Source organism: Chanodichthys erythropterus, chromosome 23 (genome assembly GCF_024489055.1).
Source record: "Chanodichthys erythropterus isolate Z2021 chromosome 23, ASM2448905v1, whole genome shotgun sequence".
NCBI classification, from domain to species: domain Eukaryota; kingdom Metazoa; phylum Chordata; class Actinopteri; order Cypriniformes; family Xenocyprididae; genus Chanodichthys; species Chanodichthys erythropterus.
In genome coordinates this window covers 17,496,425-17,519,452 of record NC_090243.1, presented here as the reverse complement: position 1 = coordinate 17,519,452, position 23,028 = coordinate 17,496,425, and the positions used below count along the sequence as shown (strand labels likewise).

Genomic DNA, 23,028 nt, shown 5'->3' with positions numbered 1-23,028 from the left:
TTCAGGGGGACTTTAAGCATTATTTAAATCGATTCATGTTGGTTAATAACCATGACAAATAAACAATACAACAAAAACAAATCCAATGTGGGAACCATTGCAAAACAAAAAGTGAAAATAAAAACACAACAAAACAAAAAAAAAAAACAGTTGATCAACCTTGAGAGAACAAGATGAGCAAAACGTGAACATGCCATTATAATAAAGCCACAAACACGTGTGTGCTGGAACAATTCTAATTAAAAAAGTGACATGTTGTCTCGTCCTTTTCATTCACATACAAAATGCAAAGGAACGACAGACTGCCAGAGTAAGAGAGAAAGTGTAAAGCTCTGTGGTGTACAGATATTCTGAGACCAAAGAAAATCAGAGAAGAATCAAGCAGATAGAGAATACAGTACTGGCCCAGGAAAGAGAGAGATCGTGCGCTGATGATTCAACATTCATAAGACAGATGAGGTAAAACACTGACATCAGCACTACACAACACTTGCATTGTTTTTTAATTTAATTTATTATTATAGTGAAAATGATAACAACAATAAAAATCTGCAGTAATGTTTAAACTTGAGATAAACAGTGTAATCAGTACAGTACTAAAAAAAGATAACAGACAAAATAAACTTGTGTACATTATAGGTATAAAGTTATTCTTTTATCTCATGTGAAAAAGCAGTACTTTAAGAAAAAACAATTATAGATTAGATTTTCTAACAACATTATAAAATGTAAAATTCTGTTGCATTCAGTGGAAACAGAAATGTAAAGGTGCTGTAACCAGAGATGTAAAGAGTACCTGAAAACCATGACGGTCGGCCGTCGGGCAGTTTTTCTTTGTCGGCCAACTAAGTTTTCTCAGTGTGTTCCGCACCGTCGGCTGAAGTTGGTCCTCGTCGGCTTTTTTTCGGCCGATTCGAAATGTTGAATCGCTCTCGGAGCTCGTCAGTCCATCTGATCATTCTGATTGGCTGTTCAGCTACTGCCGCCTGCTGGTTCGGAAAAGCATTTCATCTCACGCAGGTGCAGAACTGACGAACTAGTGGTGTCGAAAGCAGACTGCGGGGTTGGCTCATGTTGGCAGCGTCTGGGTCCAAAGTTGGCCTGACACACCAAACCAATGCTCGACAGCCAACGGTCAAGTAGCACGTCCGTTCTGCGCCTGCGCAAGATGAAATGCCTTTCCGTGCCAGCAGGTGGCAGTTGAACAGCCAATCAGAATGATCAGATGGACTGACGAGCTCCGACAGCGATTCAACATTTCGAATCGGCTGAAAAAAAGCTGACAAGGACCAACTTCAGCCGACGGTGCAGAACACACTGAGAAAACTTAGTTGGCCGACAAAGAAAAACTGCCCGACGGCCGACCGTCGGCTTGGTGTGTTCCTGCCTTGCAGCGAAAATGAATCCAAGTTACAAGTCACCCATTCCAATACACTCCCTGTAAAGTCATTTTAAAGTATGTGTTCTGAGTTTGTAGAAAAATGTGTTATTAACCACCCAGCCAAATTTGAATGATTAAAAAAAATCTGCAAGTAAATTAAATAAGTTATCAAAATCTCGAAAAAAATAGGCAGTGCTCTCTGCTCTCAAACGTTGGGGGCGTATCCGCTGGCGGCGCTGAAACCACTCCCACTCGCAAGAGCTGCAGCCTCAACTGACTTAACCAAACATACTGATGCATATAAAAAAAAATGTGACTCTGTCCGGCCCTGGTCCGGCCTCATATCATCGGTTGTCGGTGGGACGGTAGGAAGGCCGAGGCCCTTGTTCGGGGGCTCCAGTGCGTCATCGGACCCCTGTTTTAGCTCCGCCCAAAAAATCCTGAACAGAGACTTGGTGAAAAACTGTTTAACGCTCTAACTTCACAATTAAGCATTACACAATTCACAGTCTTTGTAATGTGTTTCAGCAATACATTTGTAACCTATATAATGTGTTTAGAAAGAATATAACCCTCAAAAAGTGTTCGTCATGCAACATGTCTAATCGCATAAGTATGGTATTTATTTGTATGTTTACATTTGATTCTGAATGAGTTTGATAGTGCTCCATGGCTAAAGCTAACATTACACACTGTTGGAGAGATTTATAAAGAATGAAGTTGTGTTTATGCATTATACAGACTGCAAGTGTTTAATAATGAAAATAGCGACGGCTCTTGTCTCCGTGAATACAGTAAGAAACGATGGTAACTTTAACCACATTTAACAGTACATTAGCAACATGCTAACGAACCATTTAGAAAGACAATTTACAAACATCACTAAAAATATCATGATATCATGGATCATATCAGTTATTATTGCTCCATCTGCCATTTTTCGCTATTGTTCTTGCTTGCTTACCTAGTCTGATGATTCAGCTGTGCACAGATCCAGACGTTAATACTGGCTGCCCTTGTCTAATGCCTTGAACATGAGCTGGCATATGCAAATATTGGGGGCGTACATATTAATGATCCCGACTGTTATGTAACAGTCAGTGTTATGTTGAGATTCGCCTGTTCTTCGGAGGTCTTTTAAACAAATGAGATTTATATAAGAAGGAGGAAACAATGGTGTTTGAGACTCACTGTATGTCATTTCCATGTACTGAACTCTTGTTATTTAACTCTGCCAAGATAAATTCAATTTTTGAATCTAGGGCACCTTTAACCAAATAAAGATTGTAAGATTTTTCTTGTAACATATTTAACCTCATTAAATCAGTAGTAATTAGTTACTTCCGCATCTCCTGTCTTCTGTCCTCTCTGATGTTTGTGTTGTATCTCCTTTTAGTGATGAGACTGATTGAGATGTTCTCTCTCTCTTTCTACCTTTAATTACATAGTTGTGGAGAATCACTCTTGCTCTGTGGCATCGCTTTCTTGTCTCCTTTCTTGATCCATTTGCACTGTTGCTCCAGGGTCCTCTTGTGTTTGTGTAGCTCTTGCAGGTGAAATCACTGATGTACTTGTTCTTTGCTGAACCTGTGATGATGTTCCTGGGGTCTCTTGGTCAGTGACAGTAGTCTCTTCTTCTGTTTGTGTTGTGTTTGGATCACCACTTACTCTTTCCACTGCAATATTGACACACAAGCAAAGAAACATGACATGCATAACTAAACTTGAACTAAATCAAAAAACAAATGCAGCTGTAATGGTACTGTAAGTCACCTCTTCACCTAAAACAAACATTCAAAGTTTATTTTTTTGGTAGGTACTCTGTACTTGCCTTCACTGTGGCCAGGACACTAAGACATATTTCAATATATTTTCTGTAGTTATAGAAAATTACAAGGTTTATTTATTTATATCAAAACTACACAACAGCAAACATCTTATACCCCCACTGGCTCTGCTCTGCTCTTCTGTTTCGGGCTTCTCCAGTCTGCCATCACCACTCACTGAAGACAATCACAAGACATGAAGACACTTAATTTAGCATGTCATTCTCTTGCAAATCCGCATACAACATGTACATAATTCCCATTTCATTACTGTTACAGTAAAACAATCAAGAATATGAGCATGTGAAATGCTATCTTACTGCGTGGAGGAATTGCATCAATACTATTTCTATGTCGAGATGAAAAACCTAAAATTGAAAAGAAGTAAACAAAATGAATCAGAAGAAGTCTCTAAATTAGGGGTTTTCAACTCTGACCCTCAAGTTTAGCTTCAACCTTGATCAAACAAACCTGCCTAAAACTTTCTGGTTATTCTGAAGACTTTCATCGGCTTGTTCAGGTGTTTGATTAGGGTTGGAGCAAAACTCTGATAAGCTCAAGAACCAGAGATGAACCCCTGCTCTAAACTTATAATAATCTGAAAGATGCTTTCAAAATAATTTTTGCTGATCATTACCATGTAATGTGCGTGAGGGAAGTTCCATTATTTGCCTCTTCAGATCCTCTATCTGTCTCTCCAGCTCCACTATCTGTCTTTCCATTTCCAGTTCAAGTGTCTGTTTCTCCAGTTCCAGTGTCTGTTTCTCCAGTTCCAGTGTCTGTTTCTCCAGTTCCAGTTTCTTTATCTGTCCATCCAGTTTCACTTTCTTCATCTGTCTCTGCAGTTCCACTATCTCTCTCTGCAGCTGTCCTTCCCCTGCAGGGAATCAAAAGATATGAAGAGAATTGAATCATTTAACTTGTTAATCACAAAGCTGTTTTTAAATAGTTGTTCTAATCATAGAAATTTTATTATAATTTGATTGCAGTTACAGTAAGATATATGATTCTCTGGTCGTCCTCATCCACTTTCAGATCAAATTTAACCTCACACAAACAAATATTTGTTTTGCTATAATGATGGGGACTTGATTCAGACCTAACCTTATTGACTACTGTTTTAAACTGAGATAATGATATTTTCTCTCCTCTAAACTTAACCCATACACAAACCTTTCAGAATTTCTAGATTTCCATCAAGATATTATATAGTATTTTTTTATGCCGTTTTCTTTTTGGCTGACTGATGGCAGCTCCCCAAAATAGATTAATAGGTTAAACAGATTAAAATCATGTGTAAATGGTTCAACACACTGACTGCATCGAATTCCTTATAGATTCGTCAAATTTAATGTTTATATAAGTCTAATCAGTTTTAAAAGAAATCTGTGAATTACCTTTATTTTTACAAATCCTAATGATAGTGAAAACATATTTGTCAAGTTGCCAGACATGACTGAATGTATTGCGGTCCAATTAAAATAAACAGACAATATTATTTGTCTATTGTAATATAGTACATGAATAATACTGTCGTCTTCACAAGTTTAAGTGCTTGGACCCCGTCAATCACTGTTTGCAGTTATATTAGTGTTTGTTTGTTTGTTGTAAAAAGTCATCAATCTCAGTGTTTGTCTCTGGTCATCAGGTAGATGCTTGCATTTCCATTTATTCTCACTTTTCTGAAGCTCTAAAATGAAAATCAATGTAAACCCATTACCACTACATTGCAGTCATATCTGGGGAAAAAAAGCATATAAAAAAATTTAATATTTACTAAATGTGCATGATATGTTTAATATGCCAGCTTATGAAAAGAGAGACATGAAGACATGAAAGTAGCATTAGTATGTTGCAATACACAGCATTTAAATATATGTTTAAAACCTACTAACCAAAATATATGAGGCAATATAATAGGCAACTTGCAAGTTGCAGATGCAGTTTTATTATTTTACCTCTCACTTGTAGGTGAACTGTTGCTTTCTTCTGACAAACATCACCACAATAGACTTTGCATGTGTATTTTCCTGAATCTGACTCTTGAACATTTCTTAAATTCAGAGAAACATTTCCTCTCTCCAGCTCCTGGATGGACAGACTCACTCGGTCCTCATTGTCGATACCTGCTATCTCCTGCCCATTCATATACTGATAAATGAGCTCTGTTCCTCTAAGCCATCTGATTTCCATAAACACAGTACTGGTTTCAGGTGAGAGATGAACAGGTAAGGTGACATCTTCTCCAGGGTCAGCAAAAACCACATGACTAAAATCTTCAGATTGAGAAATTTACTGTCAAAGGCATGAATGATATCCATCACAGTCATAAAACTATTGAGTATTATAATCACCATTATCTTTTTCAATTTATTAAACTTATTTAAATGTATTAAACTTAAACAATTTGTTAATGATATGAAGTGATGTGTATATCTTTACTAGTGTAAGTCTCCAGGTTCAGAATATTCAATGTCAGACAGGCAAGAGACAACAATTAAATATCATCCCTTTTGTAATGTAAATATTTAAAGTCACAGATCATTTTTTTACTTGCCTTGACCTTGATTAGTTTCTGAAACTTCTCTAGCTTCAGCCATTTTTAATATTTCTGGAACTCAGGAAATCCACTGTAAGCCTAGAAAACACTGACAATGAATGTCTCCATGAATATCTCCTCACATCTTTTGTTAATATACCCTGAGATGAACAGTAAATTTAATTAAATGGAAACTCATTTTAATTTATTCACTCTTTGCAACACAAGCTGCAACAGCATTAATAATAATAATAATTTGTTACATTTATATAGTGCTTTTCTCAGCATTTAATGTGCTTTACATATCGAAGGGGGGATCTCAACCACAAAAAAGTAAAAATATAAGTAATAAGGAAGCATTAATTATTACATCTGAGCATTATATAAATATAATAGGCTACATTTCTTATTAATAATAAATAAAGTCACATATTTCGAGCAAATAAACAAGAACATCAACAGTCTTTTGAACTGATCCAAAAAACATACGCAAAGATTCTATAGTATATGTATTTTTAAAATCTTATTTCACTTTCACTTCAGTGAACTTTTGAGAAATAACCTTGTAAATGCTAGATTACTTAAAACCCCTGCATAAATCTTTATGAATTTGGTACATTTATCACACCGAATATTCAATTTCAATGTAGCCTATTTAAGTAAGTGTTAAGAAAGATCCATCTCTCGGAGAAGAGTCAGGAAGAGTCACTGTCACCCAGCACCAAAACTCACACAAAGAAGAGACTTTCAGATCTGAAGACGGCAAAGAGGGAATAGTCTGTATTTTGTAGCTCACCTTGGCTTACACTGTCCTATAACCCAGAATAATTTGAGTCCAGTTGGAACAAAAGTTCTACTGAATCGTAGTCGAAAGTTAAGGTTAGTTTCATTTGTCACTAAAACCAGTTTTTCAGGTTTTGCATTTAGGCGTAACATGAACTGGAATGTTCTCTGACTTGCCACTTATGTTCAGTTGCAGACTTGTATGCTTGCCAAAAGCACAGTTTTCTACAAAATCTTCTAATTCTTCTTATTTCCGTAAATCCCTTTTAATTCTTTAATTTTTTAATTCTTTTAAATTGTAAATAAAAAGACCAGTACCCCCTCTCCCCCATACAACTAATCATCCTTAGTTCTGGGTTTTTTAGCTTGTTTGCTGTACACCCTGTCACAATAGCAGCTTTTAGACATTGTTTTTTATAAGTCAGAAAAGACAAGGAGACGCAATGAGAGTGTTGTTTTCCCCCAGGTGTGGGCGTGGCCTAATGCGCTCTGGTGTGGCCTTTTAAATGAGGGAGGGGCTTCTGAGGGGAGGGGATTCTGACAGCCAATCAGAATCTGCTTTCCACACGAGTGTTTAATCATGTGAGTAGATTGACTGTATATAATAGTTGTGGTCCATGTCATAAATCTGTGTATGTGTGTGTGGTTGTACCAGAGAGGAGATCGGAGGGGTATTGCACAAAAGCAAGATAAGGGATTAAGCTGGGATTTTTCAGCTATCCTGAATTCAGCCCTGACTCAGTTGCATGAAAGCAGGCTAAATTAAGTTACTATGGAGATTTATTCTTTGCAGCTAGCCTACTCCAGAGCAGCCTAACAACCAGGCTAAGATTAAGTGATTTATCTCTTAGTTCTGCTGTCAATCCTACTAGAAATTAATGTTTTACAGTCACTCCATGGTCTTCTGTAAATATGTTGCATCATTTTAATTATCCTGCATTAAAATACTAGATAGACTGTTATTCATCTAATTATGCATACTGTTACTTTACTGTTATTATGAAGGCTGCTGTTTATATTGCTGTCAGTGGTTTGATGAATACATATTATTGCAGATTGTTTTGATTTAGCCTATCCGTTAATAAAGAATGTCACTCTTTCATGTGTACATGCATTTTATTTGGCATTTGTAACATCTTGGTAGCAGTTTATCTTCCCAAATTGTAGTTCCACTTCACTAGATCAATAATTATGTAGCGTAGTGAACATTTGTGAGAAAGATAGGAGACAACAATTTTTTTGGATTTTTATTTATTTTTTATCTTTTTATTTTGCTGTCATCACTTGTTAGCTTGGAGCTTTGGAGAGAAAAAATAAGCTGTGTTAAACTGTGTTACAGTCACGGTTCAGTGTGAATATGAGCCTTTTTTAAATGCTAAAATCAGTACAGACAATAAAATATTTCAGCAGACACTATTCACCTAATTTGTACTTTTTTCACCAATAAAGTCACTTACCAGCCTTCAAAATGTACTTTCTTGCTGCCAGACATAGATAGATTAGTGTGGCGAGGGGGCGTGGTTCAGCGAGGTCTGCAGCGGGAGAGAGCATCAGGAGATCTTTGGTGAGTGAGCAGGTTAAATGTAAATCACGAACACCTGTTTCTCATTTCAGTAATTGGCGCAGAGACTGGTTAAAACGCCGCGAGAAGCAGGAGTCGGTGAGAGAGAGGGGAACTGCTGACTGAGCCGCTGGTGCACGACAACACTGCTGGAGTGAAGCCTATTGTGGATTGTGTATGCCGTGACTGGAGTGAAGCCCATTGTGGATTATTTTGTTTTGCTGTTGTGCGTTGCACAGATTTTGTTGGACGTTTGTGGTTATTGAAATAAAGCTCAGTCAGCAGTTGAACGCTGACCCTGTCCCCTTCCTTCCTACACTTAAGAACATTATCTTTACTACACTGGTGCCGAAACCCGGGAAGGAAGCTGGGTGGCCACTGCCATGCAATCTTCGTCCTCCCCCTCTACATTTGCGGAAGTCATCGCGTCCCTCGCGGTCCTGCATCAGGAGCAACACCAGGCCCTGAGGACCGCGAGAGGTTCCTGAGCTGGATTGACCGGGAGGTTCACCAGGAGACCATCGCACAGCCGGCTGCGCCTACCCACCTGCCACTGAACAAAATGGGGCCATACGACGAGGCCTTCCTCGATCTGTTCGAGCGGTCAGCCAAGGCGAGTTGTTGGCTGCGGGACCAGTGGTCCATGAGGTTGGTCCCGCTCCTCTCGGGGGAGTCGCAGGTGGCGGCGCAGCAGCTGCCAGTAGAGAACCTCCTGGTCTTCGACGACCTTCGGCGGGCCATCGTCCAGCGGGTCGGCCGGACCCCAGAGCAGCACCGTCAACGCTTCAGCTCCCTGGACCTGGGCGAGTCCAGCCGGCCATTCGTGATGGCCCAACAGCTCCGGGACTCGTGCCGCAAATGGCTACTGGCTGAGGGAAGTGACGTGGACCTGGTTATCGATCGCGTGGTACTGGAGCAGTTCATCACTCGGCTCCCAAAGAAGACCCCGGAGCACTTTGTGGACAGGTGTCCAGTGATGGAGGTTGGGACATTGATCCGGGTCCCGGATGACCCGCAGGCTGCCCCCGGTCAAGCTGGCGGGTACCAAATACCTGTGAGTATCAAGGGGGGTACCTATCAGGCTTTGGTGGACTCAGGATGTAACCAAACCTCTGTACATCAAAGCCTGATTTCGTCCGGGGCATTGGATGCAAGCAGCTTGGTTAAGGTGAGGTGTGTGCACGGGGATGTGGTGAGATATCCGTTAGTGCCCGTCATTATTCAATTTAGGGGTCAAAAGCATAGCGTGGAGGTGGCAGTTAATCCGCACCTCCGGCATCCGATAATTTTGGGTACGAATTGGCCTGCATTTAACAAATTATTGGGGTGCTTATGCTCGGATGACTCTTGGGAGAAAAAATCGCGGGATAAGGAGGTGTGAGTGCAGGTGGGAGAGACTGATCAGAGGCCAGTGAGTTCAGCTTCGGGGGAACAGAGCGAAATTGGAAGACTTATTCTTTCGGATCGCGATGACTTTCCCCTGGAGCAGTCTCACGATGAGACGCTAAAACACGCGTTTGAAAAGGTCAGTACTGTCGATGGTCAGCCTCTCCAGCCTGGACGTCCACTTTCTTATCCATATTTTGCGATCATAAAAGATAGGTTGTATCAAGTGACCCAAGACACTCAGACAAAAGAAGATACGACCCAATTGTTAGTTCCAAAGAGCCGCAGGGAAATGCTTTTCCAGAGCCGGGTGTGGTGGTTTGCAGCCGGCCGTATAGATTGCCTGAACACAAGAAAAACATAGTTCAGGCAGAATTAGGGGCTATGCTTGAAATGGGAGTAATAGAAGAGTCCAGCAGTAACTGGGCGAGCCCGATAGTTTTGGTTCCCAAGACGGACGGCTCAGTTCGGTTCTGTGTGGACTACCGCAAGGTGAACGCAGTGTCGAAATTCGACGCGTATCCAATGCCTCGGGTGGACGAGTTGCTTGACCGGCTAGGTACGGCTCGATTTTATTCGACACTGGACTTAACGAAAGGGTATTGGCAGATCCCCTTGTTGCCATTATCCAAAGAAAAGACAGCTTTCACGACGCCGTTTGGATTACACCAATTCGTTACCCTTCCGTTCGGGCTGTTCGGGGCACCGGCTACCTTTCAGCGTCTCATGGATAAAATTTTGCGGCCCCATGCGGCATATGCGGCTGCCTATCTGGATGATATTATTATCTTCAGTAATGACTGGCAGCGTCATATGCAGCATTTGAGAGCCGTCCTGAGATCGCTGAGGGGGGCCGGGCTCACGGCCAACCCGAAGAAGATTGGGCGCGTGGAAGTAAGGTATCTGGGCTTCCACTTGGGGCATGGACAGGTGCGTCCCCAAATTGATAAGACGGCAGCAGTCCAAAAGGGAGGTTAGACAGTTCCTCGGGCTGGCGGGACATTATAGGAGGTTTGTTCCTAATTATTCGGCCCTCACCAGCTCGTTGACTGATCTAACTAAAAAGGATGCGCCAGATACGGTCCAGTGGACGGAGCTGTGCCAGCAGGCCTTTACCCAGGTGAAGGCTGCTCTATGTGGCGGGCCATTGCTTCACTCTCCTGATTTTTCTCTCCCTTTTCTGTTGCAGACTGACGCGTCGAGCAGAGGGCTGGGTGCTGTCCTGTCCCAGGAGATAGAGGGGGAGGAACGGCCGGTGCTGTACATTAGCCATAAGCTCTCAAAGAGGGAAGCTAAGTACAGCACCGTTGAGAAAGAGTGTTTGGCTATTAGGTGGGCCGTCCTCACCCTCCGCTATTATCTCCTGGGACGGGAATTCACTCTCTGTTCGGACCACGCTCCCCTGCAGTGGCTCCACCGCATGAAGGATACCAACGCGCTGATCACTCGTTGGTATCTGGCATTACAGCCTTTTAAGTTCAAGGTGGTCCACAGGCCGGGTGTTCAGATGGCTGTGGCCGATTTCCTCTCCAGAAATGCAGGCCGGACAGCCGGACGGCTCCCCGGCCTGAGTCGGGCGGTGGGGGTATGTGGCGAGGGGGCGTGGTTCAGCGAGGTCTGCAGCGGGAGAGAGCATCGGGAGATCTTTGGTGAGTGAGCGGGTTAAATGTAAATCACGAACACCTGTTTCTCATTTCAGTAATTGGCGCAGAGACTGGTTAAAACGCCGCGAGAAGCAGGAGTCGGGAAGAGAGAGGGGAACTGTTGACTGAGCCGCTGGTGCACGACAACACTGCTGGAGTGAAGCCCATTGTGGATTATTTTGTTTTGCTGTTGTGCGTTGCAGTTTTTGTTGGACGTTTGTGGTTATTGAAATAAAGCTCAGTCAGCAGTTGAACGCCGACCCTGTCCCCTTCCTTCCTACACTTAAGAACATTCTCAGAACGTCCCCACTGGTGTTAAGGACGTTGTCTAGTAATGTTCCCAGGTAACCACACATAGTATTAAAAATCAAAGGTTCACAAACTTTTGAGCGGGTCGTTTTTATAAATTCAGTTATTTTATTTATTTATTTATTTTTGTCTTGTGGACTATATGTAAACATAGTTTATGTAAAATATCTTACTCAGGACAGTACTAAATAAAAAATAACATGCATTTTGTATTATCTCTCTTATATTGTTTTTTCACAGATTCTGCAAGTGGTTCACAAACTTTCAAGCAGCACTGTATATTGAAGCGGCAGCGGATTTCACTCCTTCACACCTGTCACGGAAACCAGATTATCAGGGTTTGCATTTAACATAAATTGTGTGTTTCGTTTATCTTCATTAGGCATCATAAAATGCAAAACGGAATGAGGTTCTGGTGGCTGGTCATCTTGCCAAAGTAAGCACAGCTTGGACAAAATCTTGAGATTCTTCTTACACATTTCAAATCACTCTGGCATGGCACAGTTTGTTAAAACATAAAATCTAAAACATTAACTAATTTTTCATATGTCCATGAGTCGATATGTTGCATAAACATAGGCACTAAGTTAAGACTGCCTAAATGGCAATACGGCACTTACAATTAAATAAGTAGGCCTACATAATCAAATTCATAAATATTACACAATTTTAACATTATTAAAAATTTAAAATATTTATATATTTATTTATTTATTTATTTTTAAAAGAGGACAATGCACATTAATTAACACAAGAGACAAGTCTCTTATGTAAATGTGCCAGATTTAGCCATTCTGGCTAATTTTCATCTGCAGGTTGATGGTAAACACACACACAAAAACAAAAAAATACATACGTTTTCCATACATATGTTTTCCTAAAATGGTAAAGACTTGAGTGGATCTCAAATTTTTTGACTTTAAGAGCTTTTGAGTTTGCAGGTATGATTAGTAGACACAAGGGCATTAATGTTTTCTACGCCAGTATACTTATTTCCATTTGAATCTGCTTTAATATGGGCCCCCCTGTTAACAATTAAATTAGAGAGTTCTAAGATTACATTTTCAGTAACAATTACAATTAGAGAGCTCTGCAGCTGCATTCTTAGTAACAACTGAATTAGAGAGATCTCTAATTCAATTACACAGCGCTTTATACCTGCAATTTTACTAGTAAATTCTGGGATCTAATTGTAATTGTTTATAATAAAAAACTGATTTGTAGAGCTCTCTAAATGTGACAAGTAACACAAGTTAAGATAAAATGGTTTGCCATTAAAAGATGTCTGGCAGATCTGAAAACAGCATAGAGAAAAAAAGTATTAATTTTAGACTGTAACTCACCTTATTGTTTTATATCATTCAGAATGATCTGGGTCCATCTGGAGCAGCAATTCTATTGAATCCTAGTCGAAAGTGCAATGCATTTCCCTGTAACTAAAACCAGTTTTTCAGGCTTTGCATTTAAAATGAATTGTGTGCTGGATTGCACGGAAAGGAATCTAGTTTTCAGATTTGTCACAGTTAGGTTTAGATATACAGTGGTGGTCAGAATTATTGGCACCCTTGGTAAATATGATCAAAGATGACTGTAAAAATATATCTGAATTGTTTATCCTTTTGATCTTTAATTCATAAAATAAGCAATAATCTAACCTTTTATTGAAGGAAAGGAATTGAAAGTGGGGGGAAAGTCACATTATGAAATAAATGTTTTTCTCCAAAACACATTGGCCACAATTATTGGCACCCCTAGAATTTGTTTATGAGTAAAATATCTCTGAAGTATATTCCCATTCATATTTAATTTTTTTTAGCACACCAGGGTGATCATGAACATGAAATTGTCCAGCCATGACTTCCTGTTCCACAGGAATATAAACATGAGGAAACACAAAGGCCAAATTCCCGTAATCATTCATCACAATGAGTAAAACCAAAGAATATAGTTCTGATGTGCAGCAAATGATTGTTGAGCTTCACAAAATAGAAAGTGGCTGTAAGAAAAAAGCTAAAGCATTGAAAATCCCCATTTCCACTATCAGGGCAATAATTAAGTAATTCCAATTAACTAAAGATGTTACAAATCTTCCTGGAAGAGGACGAGTGTCTAAATCGTCCTAATGTGAAGTGAGGAGGAAAGTTTGAGTGGACAAAGACTCTCCAAGGATCACAGCTGGAGAATTGCAGAGATTAGTTGAGTCTTGAGTCTCAGAAAGCCTAAAAATCATCTGCTCTCATCCAGAAAATCTCCAGCATATTCAGTTGACAGACAAGACTGGAACTTCAAACGGGACCGGCTTCTGTGGTCAGATGAAATAAAAAAAAAAAGAGCTTTTTGGCAGCAAACCCACCAGATGGATATGGTGCACACATGGATAAAAAGTGTCCCATGCCCACGGTTAAATATACTGCTGGATCTTTAATGTTGTGGGCCTATATTTTTCTGCTGGAGGTCCTGGACGTCTTGTTCAGATACATGGTATCATGGATTCTATCAAATACCAACAGATTAAAAAAAAAAAACCTGACCGCTTCTGCTAGAAATCCAATAATAGGCAGTAGTTGGATCGTCCATCAGGACAATGATTCAAAACAAACATCAAAACCAACACAAAAATGTCACTGAGCCCAAAATGAAGCTTCTGCCATGACCATCCCAGTCCTCTGACCTGAACCCTAAAGGAAATGAGTGGAGTGAACTGAAGAGAAGCACCAGCATGGAGCTGGAATCTGAAGGATCTGGAGAGATTCTGCATGAAGGAATGGCCTCTGATCTCCTGTCAGGTGTTCTCCAAACTCATCAGGCGTTATAGGTGAAGACTCAGAGCTGTTATCTTGGCAAAAGGAGGTTGCAAAAAGTTTTGAATAAAAGGGTGCCAATAATTGTGGCCAATGTGTTTTGGAGAAAACATTTATTTCATAATGTGACTTTCCCCCCACTTTCCCCCACTGGGATTGACCTATTGCATCTTTCCTGATGATATGATTGAATACCCACAGATTTAAATCTGAGTTTTATACTTGATCAACATTGTGGTTTGTTACTATAAACCATTAAATATTTTATTGCTGAAACAAGATCAAGAGACTGAGCGCGGTTGAGATCATATATTTTTAATATTATATTTGTCAAAGACATTTTGGGCTACTTTTAGACACACAGAGACATCAAGAATCAGCGTATAAATCTCAACCATGGTGACATGCAATGCATGCTGGGAGACATCATAGTATAAAACTCATCCATGGCTCCCAGCATGCATTGCAGCATGAAGCATGTCACCATTGTTGAGATTTACACGCTGATTCTTGATGTCTCTGTGTGTCTATATAGTCCAAAATGTTTTTTGACTAACATTAAAAATATGATTTCAACAGTGCTCCGTCTCATCCTATAGTTTCATTGACTATTAAAAAAATACTTATTTGTTTTTAATGACAAACCACACTTTTGATCAAGTATAAACCTCAGGATTAAATACATGGGTATTCAATGATATTATCAGGAAAGATGCAACAGATCAATCCCAGCATTTCTTTTGGCTTTTTTCACCATAATAGCTGTGTCTACAAACACTGAGCCAGAGAAACACTAATGTTAAACGTCAAGGTCAAGAGCCCAACTAAAGCAAACACTTTCCACCATGATGGTGACATCAAACTTTATTATTTTCAACAGTATCTCCAGTTTAATAAATACAAATAAATGTATGGTCCATTGTTGCAACTGAGTAAAAAATGCTTGAGAAATTTAAGGCAGTTTCTACATAATGTGAACAAGATTTTTAACATGACTGAACTAAGTACTCAATTTGTAAAACTGAATTACCAATCCTCAAGATTTCTAAGTGCTCTGTACTGTGTGGTAGCTAAACCCAACAGTTTAATTAAGCTTTCTAAGTAAACTCAACTAATTACATTTTACAGTGAATCCTCAAGATTTCTAAGTACTCTGTACTGTGTGGTAGCTAGTTGTATCAATTCAAAATAATGAGTTAACTTACTTGCTAAATTTAAGGCAATCGGTTTCCTTAAGTTTTTTAAGTAAACCCAACAGTTTAATTAAGCTTTCTAAGTAAACTCAACTAATTACATTTTACAGTGTAGATTTTTGCTAATTTTATGAATTAAAGATCAAAAGGATAAACAATGCAGATTTATTTTTACAGTAATCTTTGATCATATTTACCAAGGGTGCCAATAATTCTGACCACCACTGTACTTATACTGTCATCTTGCCAAAAAGAACAGCTTGCTATGGACAAAATCTTCTGATTGATTTTACACCTTTTCATTCACTCTGGCATGTCACATTTTGTTAAAAATGTAAACTCTAAAACAATATCATATTTTTCATATCAAACCCAGTGGCGGGGCAGACTGGGACAACATTTCAGGCCAGGAAATCTCACACTTATCCAGCCCATCGCATAAACCCAACAAATATTGGAGCCACGGACAACCCAGTTTTTTGTATGGCCATCACATAAAACATGTCTAAACCCTTAGGCTGGGGCTGTGCAAGATAGTACTGTATTTAGTGTTTTTTTTATATTCTTTTTTTAATTATTATTATTACTACAATAACCAGGACACATTTCTCACCTTCCAACATGGCACAACAGTTAATTTTACATTCAAAATGCACTAAAACTACCAAAACACTTCTGACATGTCACAAATCAAGTCATTCTTTCATAACACTAGCAAAGGTTTCACCCAACAAACACAATTTGGCACTCATAAAACGCTGTCCTAAAAAACACAAACAGGCAGCATTCAAATTTCTTTACAAAACAAGAATGACAGCCATCTTCAGAATTCACTGCAGTACATTACATGATCCATGTTTACATTACAGTACAAAATTGTTCCCCCTTTTGTAGATGGTGTTGGTGTAAACTAATTGCTTTTATGGTATTTGATTTTTTAGAATTAGAATATTTAGAATATATTTCAATATGGCTGTAGAAATTCATTTTTTATATTGTGCCAGATTTTGAACATAGATTTAACAGTTTTGAAAAGAGTATGTAAACGTCCAAATTGGCAGTTTTGGTGGTGTTTGTGTCTGAGTGAGAAATGAATGATGTAAATTGAAAGATGTCGTCACGCGTTGCTCCGCCCCGTTCTGCAGGCACGCTGAGCGCGTTTCCTGTTGCTAAGCAACCGCCTTCCAAACTTTAGCTTGTGTACACGGGAAAAAATAAAGGTGAGTTTACAGAGAATTACTTTAATTTACAGCACCTACATGTCTGTTCTATATGCTACGGATCGACAAACAGGAACAAATATGTTGGAATCACTTTCAGAACGATTTTTTTCAAGCTGAAAATCGATAATAAATACATTGACAGACAATCGAAATCAATCCGACTTTGAAGGCTTTGAAGTGTGAACAGGCCTAAGACATCATCCTTATTTTATGATTTCTTTCTATTCATGAAGAATGAGCGCCGGTCGGACTTTTGAGGGCGCGGGATGTGTGACCTGGTGGGGATTCGGACCAGCACGAGACCTCCTGAACTCAGGTGAACCATAACATATGTTTATGTTTATATTTTTTATATAAACATATATATATATATATATATATATATATATATATATATATATATATATAAAATGTAATTGCTATACACGTTAAATATGGATCAATGTTCACATACATTGAATTAATTCTCATTATATTTTCTATAATATATGACACACACAGTGAGGTCAGATGGAGAGCTGAATGTTTTGCTGGTGGGCAGTGGAGATCCCAGACACATCCTGAAGACCATCACTGGACTGAGAGACTCAGACACACTACATGTGAGAGATTCATTTACATAAAGCATATGAATTGAGAAGTAGTGACATATTATATTGTAATGTCTAAAATCAACTGTTTTGTGCATGTTAATGTGTTCATGATGAGACGTGTGGCATGTTGCAGGTTTGGGTGATTGAGAACAGTATGGAGGTTGTTGCGAGACAGCTATTACTACTATATTTATCACTTCTGACCCCTGAGAACATGAGCTTACACAGTACGTACCTTCATATAGCTTCTGCTCTTTTAAAATGATAAGTATCAAACCCATAATGTATACAAATTTAAAAATATTACAAATATTTTAAAGAATATAATAAATATATAATATATAATACAAATTAAATCTAATAAATTGATATTTTATATTACACTTTGACAATTCAAGTTGTTTCAAGTTGGGGAATGGTGTATTTAAAAAAATCTCCAGAAAATACAAATGTGCTTCTGTTTCTAGACTCTGTTTTTACACTATAAATGTCATTTATTATGTTCATGTTTTTATACTCAGATTAGATCTAGTTGAGGTTTATCTGTGTTGTATTTTTCAGAAAAGACAGAAGTGTTTCTGGAGGTGTTTGGAAACTCTGAGATTCGCAAAGAGACGGAAGAGACTTTAAAACACGCCGCGGCTCAACTCTCTCTCTCCATCACACACACTCTGTCCTCTGACTCACACACACATCCTTGCCTTGATACAAGCCATCTGAAGGTCCAGCATGCATTAATATATGTGTGTTTATACTGAATGTCATAAACTCAGCTCAGTGATATCCACTCCTCTGCTGTTTCATCACAGTTTAAGGAGAGGGATGAGCTGGTCCGGATCTTTAAACTGTGGGAACGGCCGCCGTCAGCTCCAGCAAGTGTGTGTAAGGTCTGGGACGCCCGTGTTCGGCAGCACCTGGGGACTCGCTACGACTCACGACAGGGGTGTTTCGACTGGGATCTCAGCATGAAACTGCACCAGAGAGGAGTATGTACTCAATAACATGACATTATTATACACCTGCACTCCTGACAGCCAATCAGAGCACTGCAATAAAACTCACTTTACTGGATGTTACACAGACATTTAACTTATTTCAGCCCATATTTTGTTACAAATGTGAGTTTTTAGTCTATATACTTTTTATTCATTTATTTTTCAGTTTTAGTTTTTAAGTTTTTTAATATTTTATTTTATTTCAGTTAACATTTATTTAAAAAAAAGTTTTTTTTATGGTTTTAGTTTTAGTTAAGGATATTAAGCTTGTCTCATTGCTGTTCTACAAATCCCATGTTTTTTCTCTCAGTGTGGCATCATTAGTAAACATCAGTATGTGAAATGGAGGGAAACTGGTGTGGCCTTTGAAATGAGGGAGGGGCTTTACCAAACAGCCAATCAGAGTCTGATTTCTACACGAGTGTTTAATCATGTGAGTAGATTGACTGTCTACTATAATAGCTGTGGCCCATGAAACACTTTCATACAACTGTGTGTGTTTGTCCCAGAGAGGAGATCGGGTTGCTGTTAGAGGATATTGGGGCGACATCGTCTCCAGTCCGTATCTGTCCTTCGGGATAGAGACAGAAAACAAAGACCTGCTGAAGACACAGAACAATCAACATGTAAAGGTGAATCAAACTAGTTACCTCCCAATCATAGTTATAGATAAAAATCATAAAAAGTTGTACAAGACCACATTTATAACTTATGGCTTTTATATATTTTATGTTATATAATGCATTGAAATAACATTTCTCATGATCTACATTTTTCTGACCTTTCTCTCTCAGATGGCTCAGGATATTTCAGAAGTGAACGTCCTGGCATTGTTTGAATGTCTTGCCACTAGATGGAGCTCTTTACTGAATGAAACCCTTCAAGCTCCTGTTGTCAATCCACAGACAGTGTAGAAGAGAAGATCCAGAATGACCCAGCTTCCTCTCAAACTCACACAGAACCTGAGCAATCTGTTTTTGCAGATTTGCTGAACGTGAGTGGAGTGAAAGTGTCTTTTCTGTCTCCAGACTCACTCAACAAACTTCCTCTCAAAAACAGTTACAGGAACTTGTTCAACAGCATCTTCTGTTCAGCAAGGTAAAGCCCATTTTTGAGTTTGTAAGTGACCAGCATGAACTATCTGATGATAACACAATCTCTGTTTTCTCAGTATGGTTCATCAGCTCGATTCTTCTCTGAGAGAGATCACAACACCTGATGCTGCTCTGGTGATAGAGTTAACAAAGTGAGTCCATCATCACACACAGACAAAATCTAAAACATCACCACTAAATGATTGCATTTGTGTTCATGCCAACAACTGTACTGAATTTTCAATAACTGTTCTTTTGTTCAGCTTCCTGTTAGACCTTTCAAAAGAGCAAGTATCAGGTTTTGCTGACAGAGTGAAGGAGATCGCTGAAGAATCAGGATTCACTCCAAGACACAACCAGAGCAGTGACGTATATGCAGTATTCATACGGAAAAAACACTGAAGGACTCACACAGTTTCAGATACACACTTTAAAAATATACACTGCACTACATCAACCATATGCATTTGATGAATTACAATTTTTTTACAATTTCAGCTTTGAAAACACTTTGAAAACACGATTTGATTAAACTTACAATACCTAAACATTATAAACATCATGTAAGTAATGATCTAAATTGGTTTTAAATCAAATAAATTACCAACAAGCACAACAAATGCACAAAAAAGAGTGGGGATGGGTGATTCATGAAAGAAATAAAAGCATTAATGATTGTACATAAACTGGTACAGGATGTCTGCGCATTTCAGAACAAACTTTTCAAAAACACTCAAGAATGCAAAGGATTGATTGATTGAACTATTATTCACCAATGTGGAAATTTGATCAAGGAAAATGTAACAAAAAAGCAAAGCATAAACTTAGATCCTTATGGCAGCTGTAGTCATTTATTAAGAACAGTTAAACAATAACTGATTATTCTGGGGTATACAGTCTGAACAAAATAAAATCTTTATAAATCATTATTACAGTGGCATTGAAAATACAAGTATTATTAATATAATACAAATTGTGTCTTGATTTGTGATTTGATTCAATATCTCACAGAATTTGAAAATCATGAGATTACATTTTTATGTTGCATTCAACTGTAACATAAATTTAAAGTTGCTGTAACCAATTTTTGAGAATTGAACATATAAAATTTCCCTATTGCAGAAATCACTGTCATAGGTACCATTAAAGAGTTAGTTCAACCAAAAATGAAAAAATATGTCATTAATTACTCACCCTCATGTCGTTCCAAACCCGTAAGACCTTCGTTCATTTTCAGAACACAAATTACGATATTTTTGATGAAATCCAAGGGTATCTGAACCACGCATAGGCAGCAATGTCATCGCACCTTTTGAGGTCCAGAATGGTAGTAAAAACATCGGTAAAATAGATAACAATGACTGCAGTGGTTCAACCTTAATGTTATGAAGCGATGGGAATATTTTTTGTGTGCCAAAACAAAAATAATGACTTTATTTAACAATTTGAACTGTTGTCATATGTAGTTGACACTCGTAGTGAACACAGTGCAGTTCTTCCTTGTTTACATTTGAATGCCGACTCATTATTAGCCAACTCCTGCATCAGCATCACACACATGCATTGTGCTGCTCACGTGATTAGCGTTGCCGTTCTGACAGAGAACCTGGAAGCGCTGTAATGAAAATAGCATAGGTGAATGACAGGCTGAGAGACGAATTTGTTGAATAAAGTCATTATTTTTGTTTTGCTTTTGCACACAAAAGTATTCTCGTCGCTTCATAACATTAAAGGGGGGTGTAATGCTATTTCATGCATTCTGACTTATTTACACTGTTAAAGAGTTGCATTCTAATGCTAAACATGGCCAAAGTTTCAAAACACGAGTATTTCTGTGCCAAATATACACCTTCTGGTTGTGGACATGTTTCGCCGATTTTTTTTGAGTATGGCCTGTTTCACCTCATAAACGGTGGAATTCCTTGTATAGGCACTTCTCTCTGATAAGTGTGCGCACATCACCCAGAGCAAGAGCATGCCCATCATGTCCCATTCAGGGTCTGCACCCTTTGAAGGCTGCATACATCATCGAGGCAGTCTCATTTAAGAAAAATAACTATTATATTGCAACGTAAGAAAGAAATTACAGTATTTTACACCTCATAATGAATATAAGTCAATTTTATTACGGTTACTTTTCTTAAATACTGTATGACATCCTTGATGACGTATAATGTACATTAACTAATGTTTTTAAGCATTATTTAAATTGATTCATGTTAATTAATATAAACCCGATTCCAAAAAAGTTGGGACACTGGACAAATTGTGAATAAAAAAGGAATGCAATAATTTACAAATCTCATAAACTTATATTTTATTCACAATAGAATATAGCTAACATATCAAATGTTGAAAGTGAGACATTTTGAAATGTCATGCCAAATATTGGCTCATTTTGGATTTCATGAGAGCTACACATTCCAAAAAAGTTGGGACAGGTAGCAATAAGAGGCCGAAAAAGTTAAATGTACATATAAGGAACAGCTGGAGGACCAATCTGCAACTTATTAGGTCAATTGGCAACATGATTGGGTATAAAAAGAGCCTCTCAGAGTGGCAGTGTCTCTCACAAGTCAAGATGGGCAGAGGATCACCAATTCCCCCAATGCTGCAGCGAAAAATAGTGGAGCAATATAGAAAGGAGTTTCTCAGAGAAAAATTGCAAAGAGTTTGAAGTTATCATCATCTACAGTGCATAATATCATCCAAAGATTCAGAGAATCTGGAACAATCTCTGTGCATAAGGGTCAAGGTCGGAAAACCATACTGGATGCCCGTGATCTTCGGGCCCTTAGACGGCACTGCATCACATACAGGAATGCTACTGTAATGGAAATCGCAACATGGGCTCAGGAATACTTCCAGAAAACATTGTCGTGAACACAATCCACCGTGCCATTCGCCGTTGCCGGCTAAAACTCTATAGGTCAAAAAATGGACTGTGGCAAAGTGGAAAACTGTTCTGTGGTCAGAAGAATCAAAATTTGAAGATCTTTTTGGAAAACTGGGACACCATGTCATCCAGACTAAAGAGGACAAGGACAACCCAAGTTGTTATCAGCGCTCAGTTCAGAAGCCTGCATCTCTGATGGTATGGGGTTGCATGAGTGCGTGTGGCATGGGCAGCTTACACATCTGGAAAGGCACCATCAATGCTGAAAGGTATATCCAAGTTCTAGAACAACATATGCTCCCATCCAGACGTCGTCTCTTTCAGGGAAGACCTTGCATTTTCCAACATGACAATGCCAGACCACATACTGCATCAATTACAACATCATGGCTGCATAGAAGAAGGATCCGGGTACTGAAATGGCCAGCCTGCAGTCCAGATCTTTCACCCATAGAAAACATTTGGCGCATCTGTTACGTTCCACGTATGTTTTTGTATTTTGTTTTTCCCTCCCTCTCTTTTTTTCTTTTTTTTGTTATCTATCTGTCGAATTTTAGGTTGACAGTAAAGCGGTGCTCATCTTGGTGACGTCATGACGCTCTGACGTCCCAACCAGCGTTCTGCCAATCTGCGGGTGGCTGATCATTTAAAAGGCTTTGGCGGCATTCCACCTGCAGTGAGCATTTGGGCTCGGACCTCACTCACGCTTGTCGAGCCGGAGCCAGCCATCCTTTGCGTCTGCGAACTGTTTATTTAGTCTGTGTTTTATTGAGACAGCACCTGGTTGTTTGTTTCTGTGTAATAG

At 38.9% G+C, this 23,028-nt stretch overlaps 1 protein-coding gene and 1 pseudogene across 1 annotated transcript; both read left to right on the top strand.

Annotated features, from left to right (window-relative positions):
- The first annotated feature begins 245 nt into the window (after window positions 1-245).
- LOC137014316 (dynein axonemal assembly factor 3-like) lies at window positions 246-21,621 on the top strand (annotated as a pseudogene).
- LOC137014411 (uncharacterized) lies at window positions 5,428-14,243 on the top strand. The gene is made up of 7 exons (XM_067378721.1): window positions 5,428-5,435; window positions 8,415-9,144; window positions 10,666-10,808; window positions 10,971-11,091; window positions 11,357-11,463; window positions 11,669-11,766; window positions 14,113-14,243. The coding sequence occupies exons 1-7, from the start codon at window positions 5,428-5,430 to the stop codon at window positions 14,241-14,243; spliced, it is 1,338 nt and encodes a 445-aa protein (XP_067234822.1).
- Window positions 21,622-23,028: the final 1,407 nt, after the last annotated feature.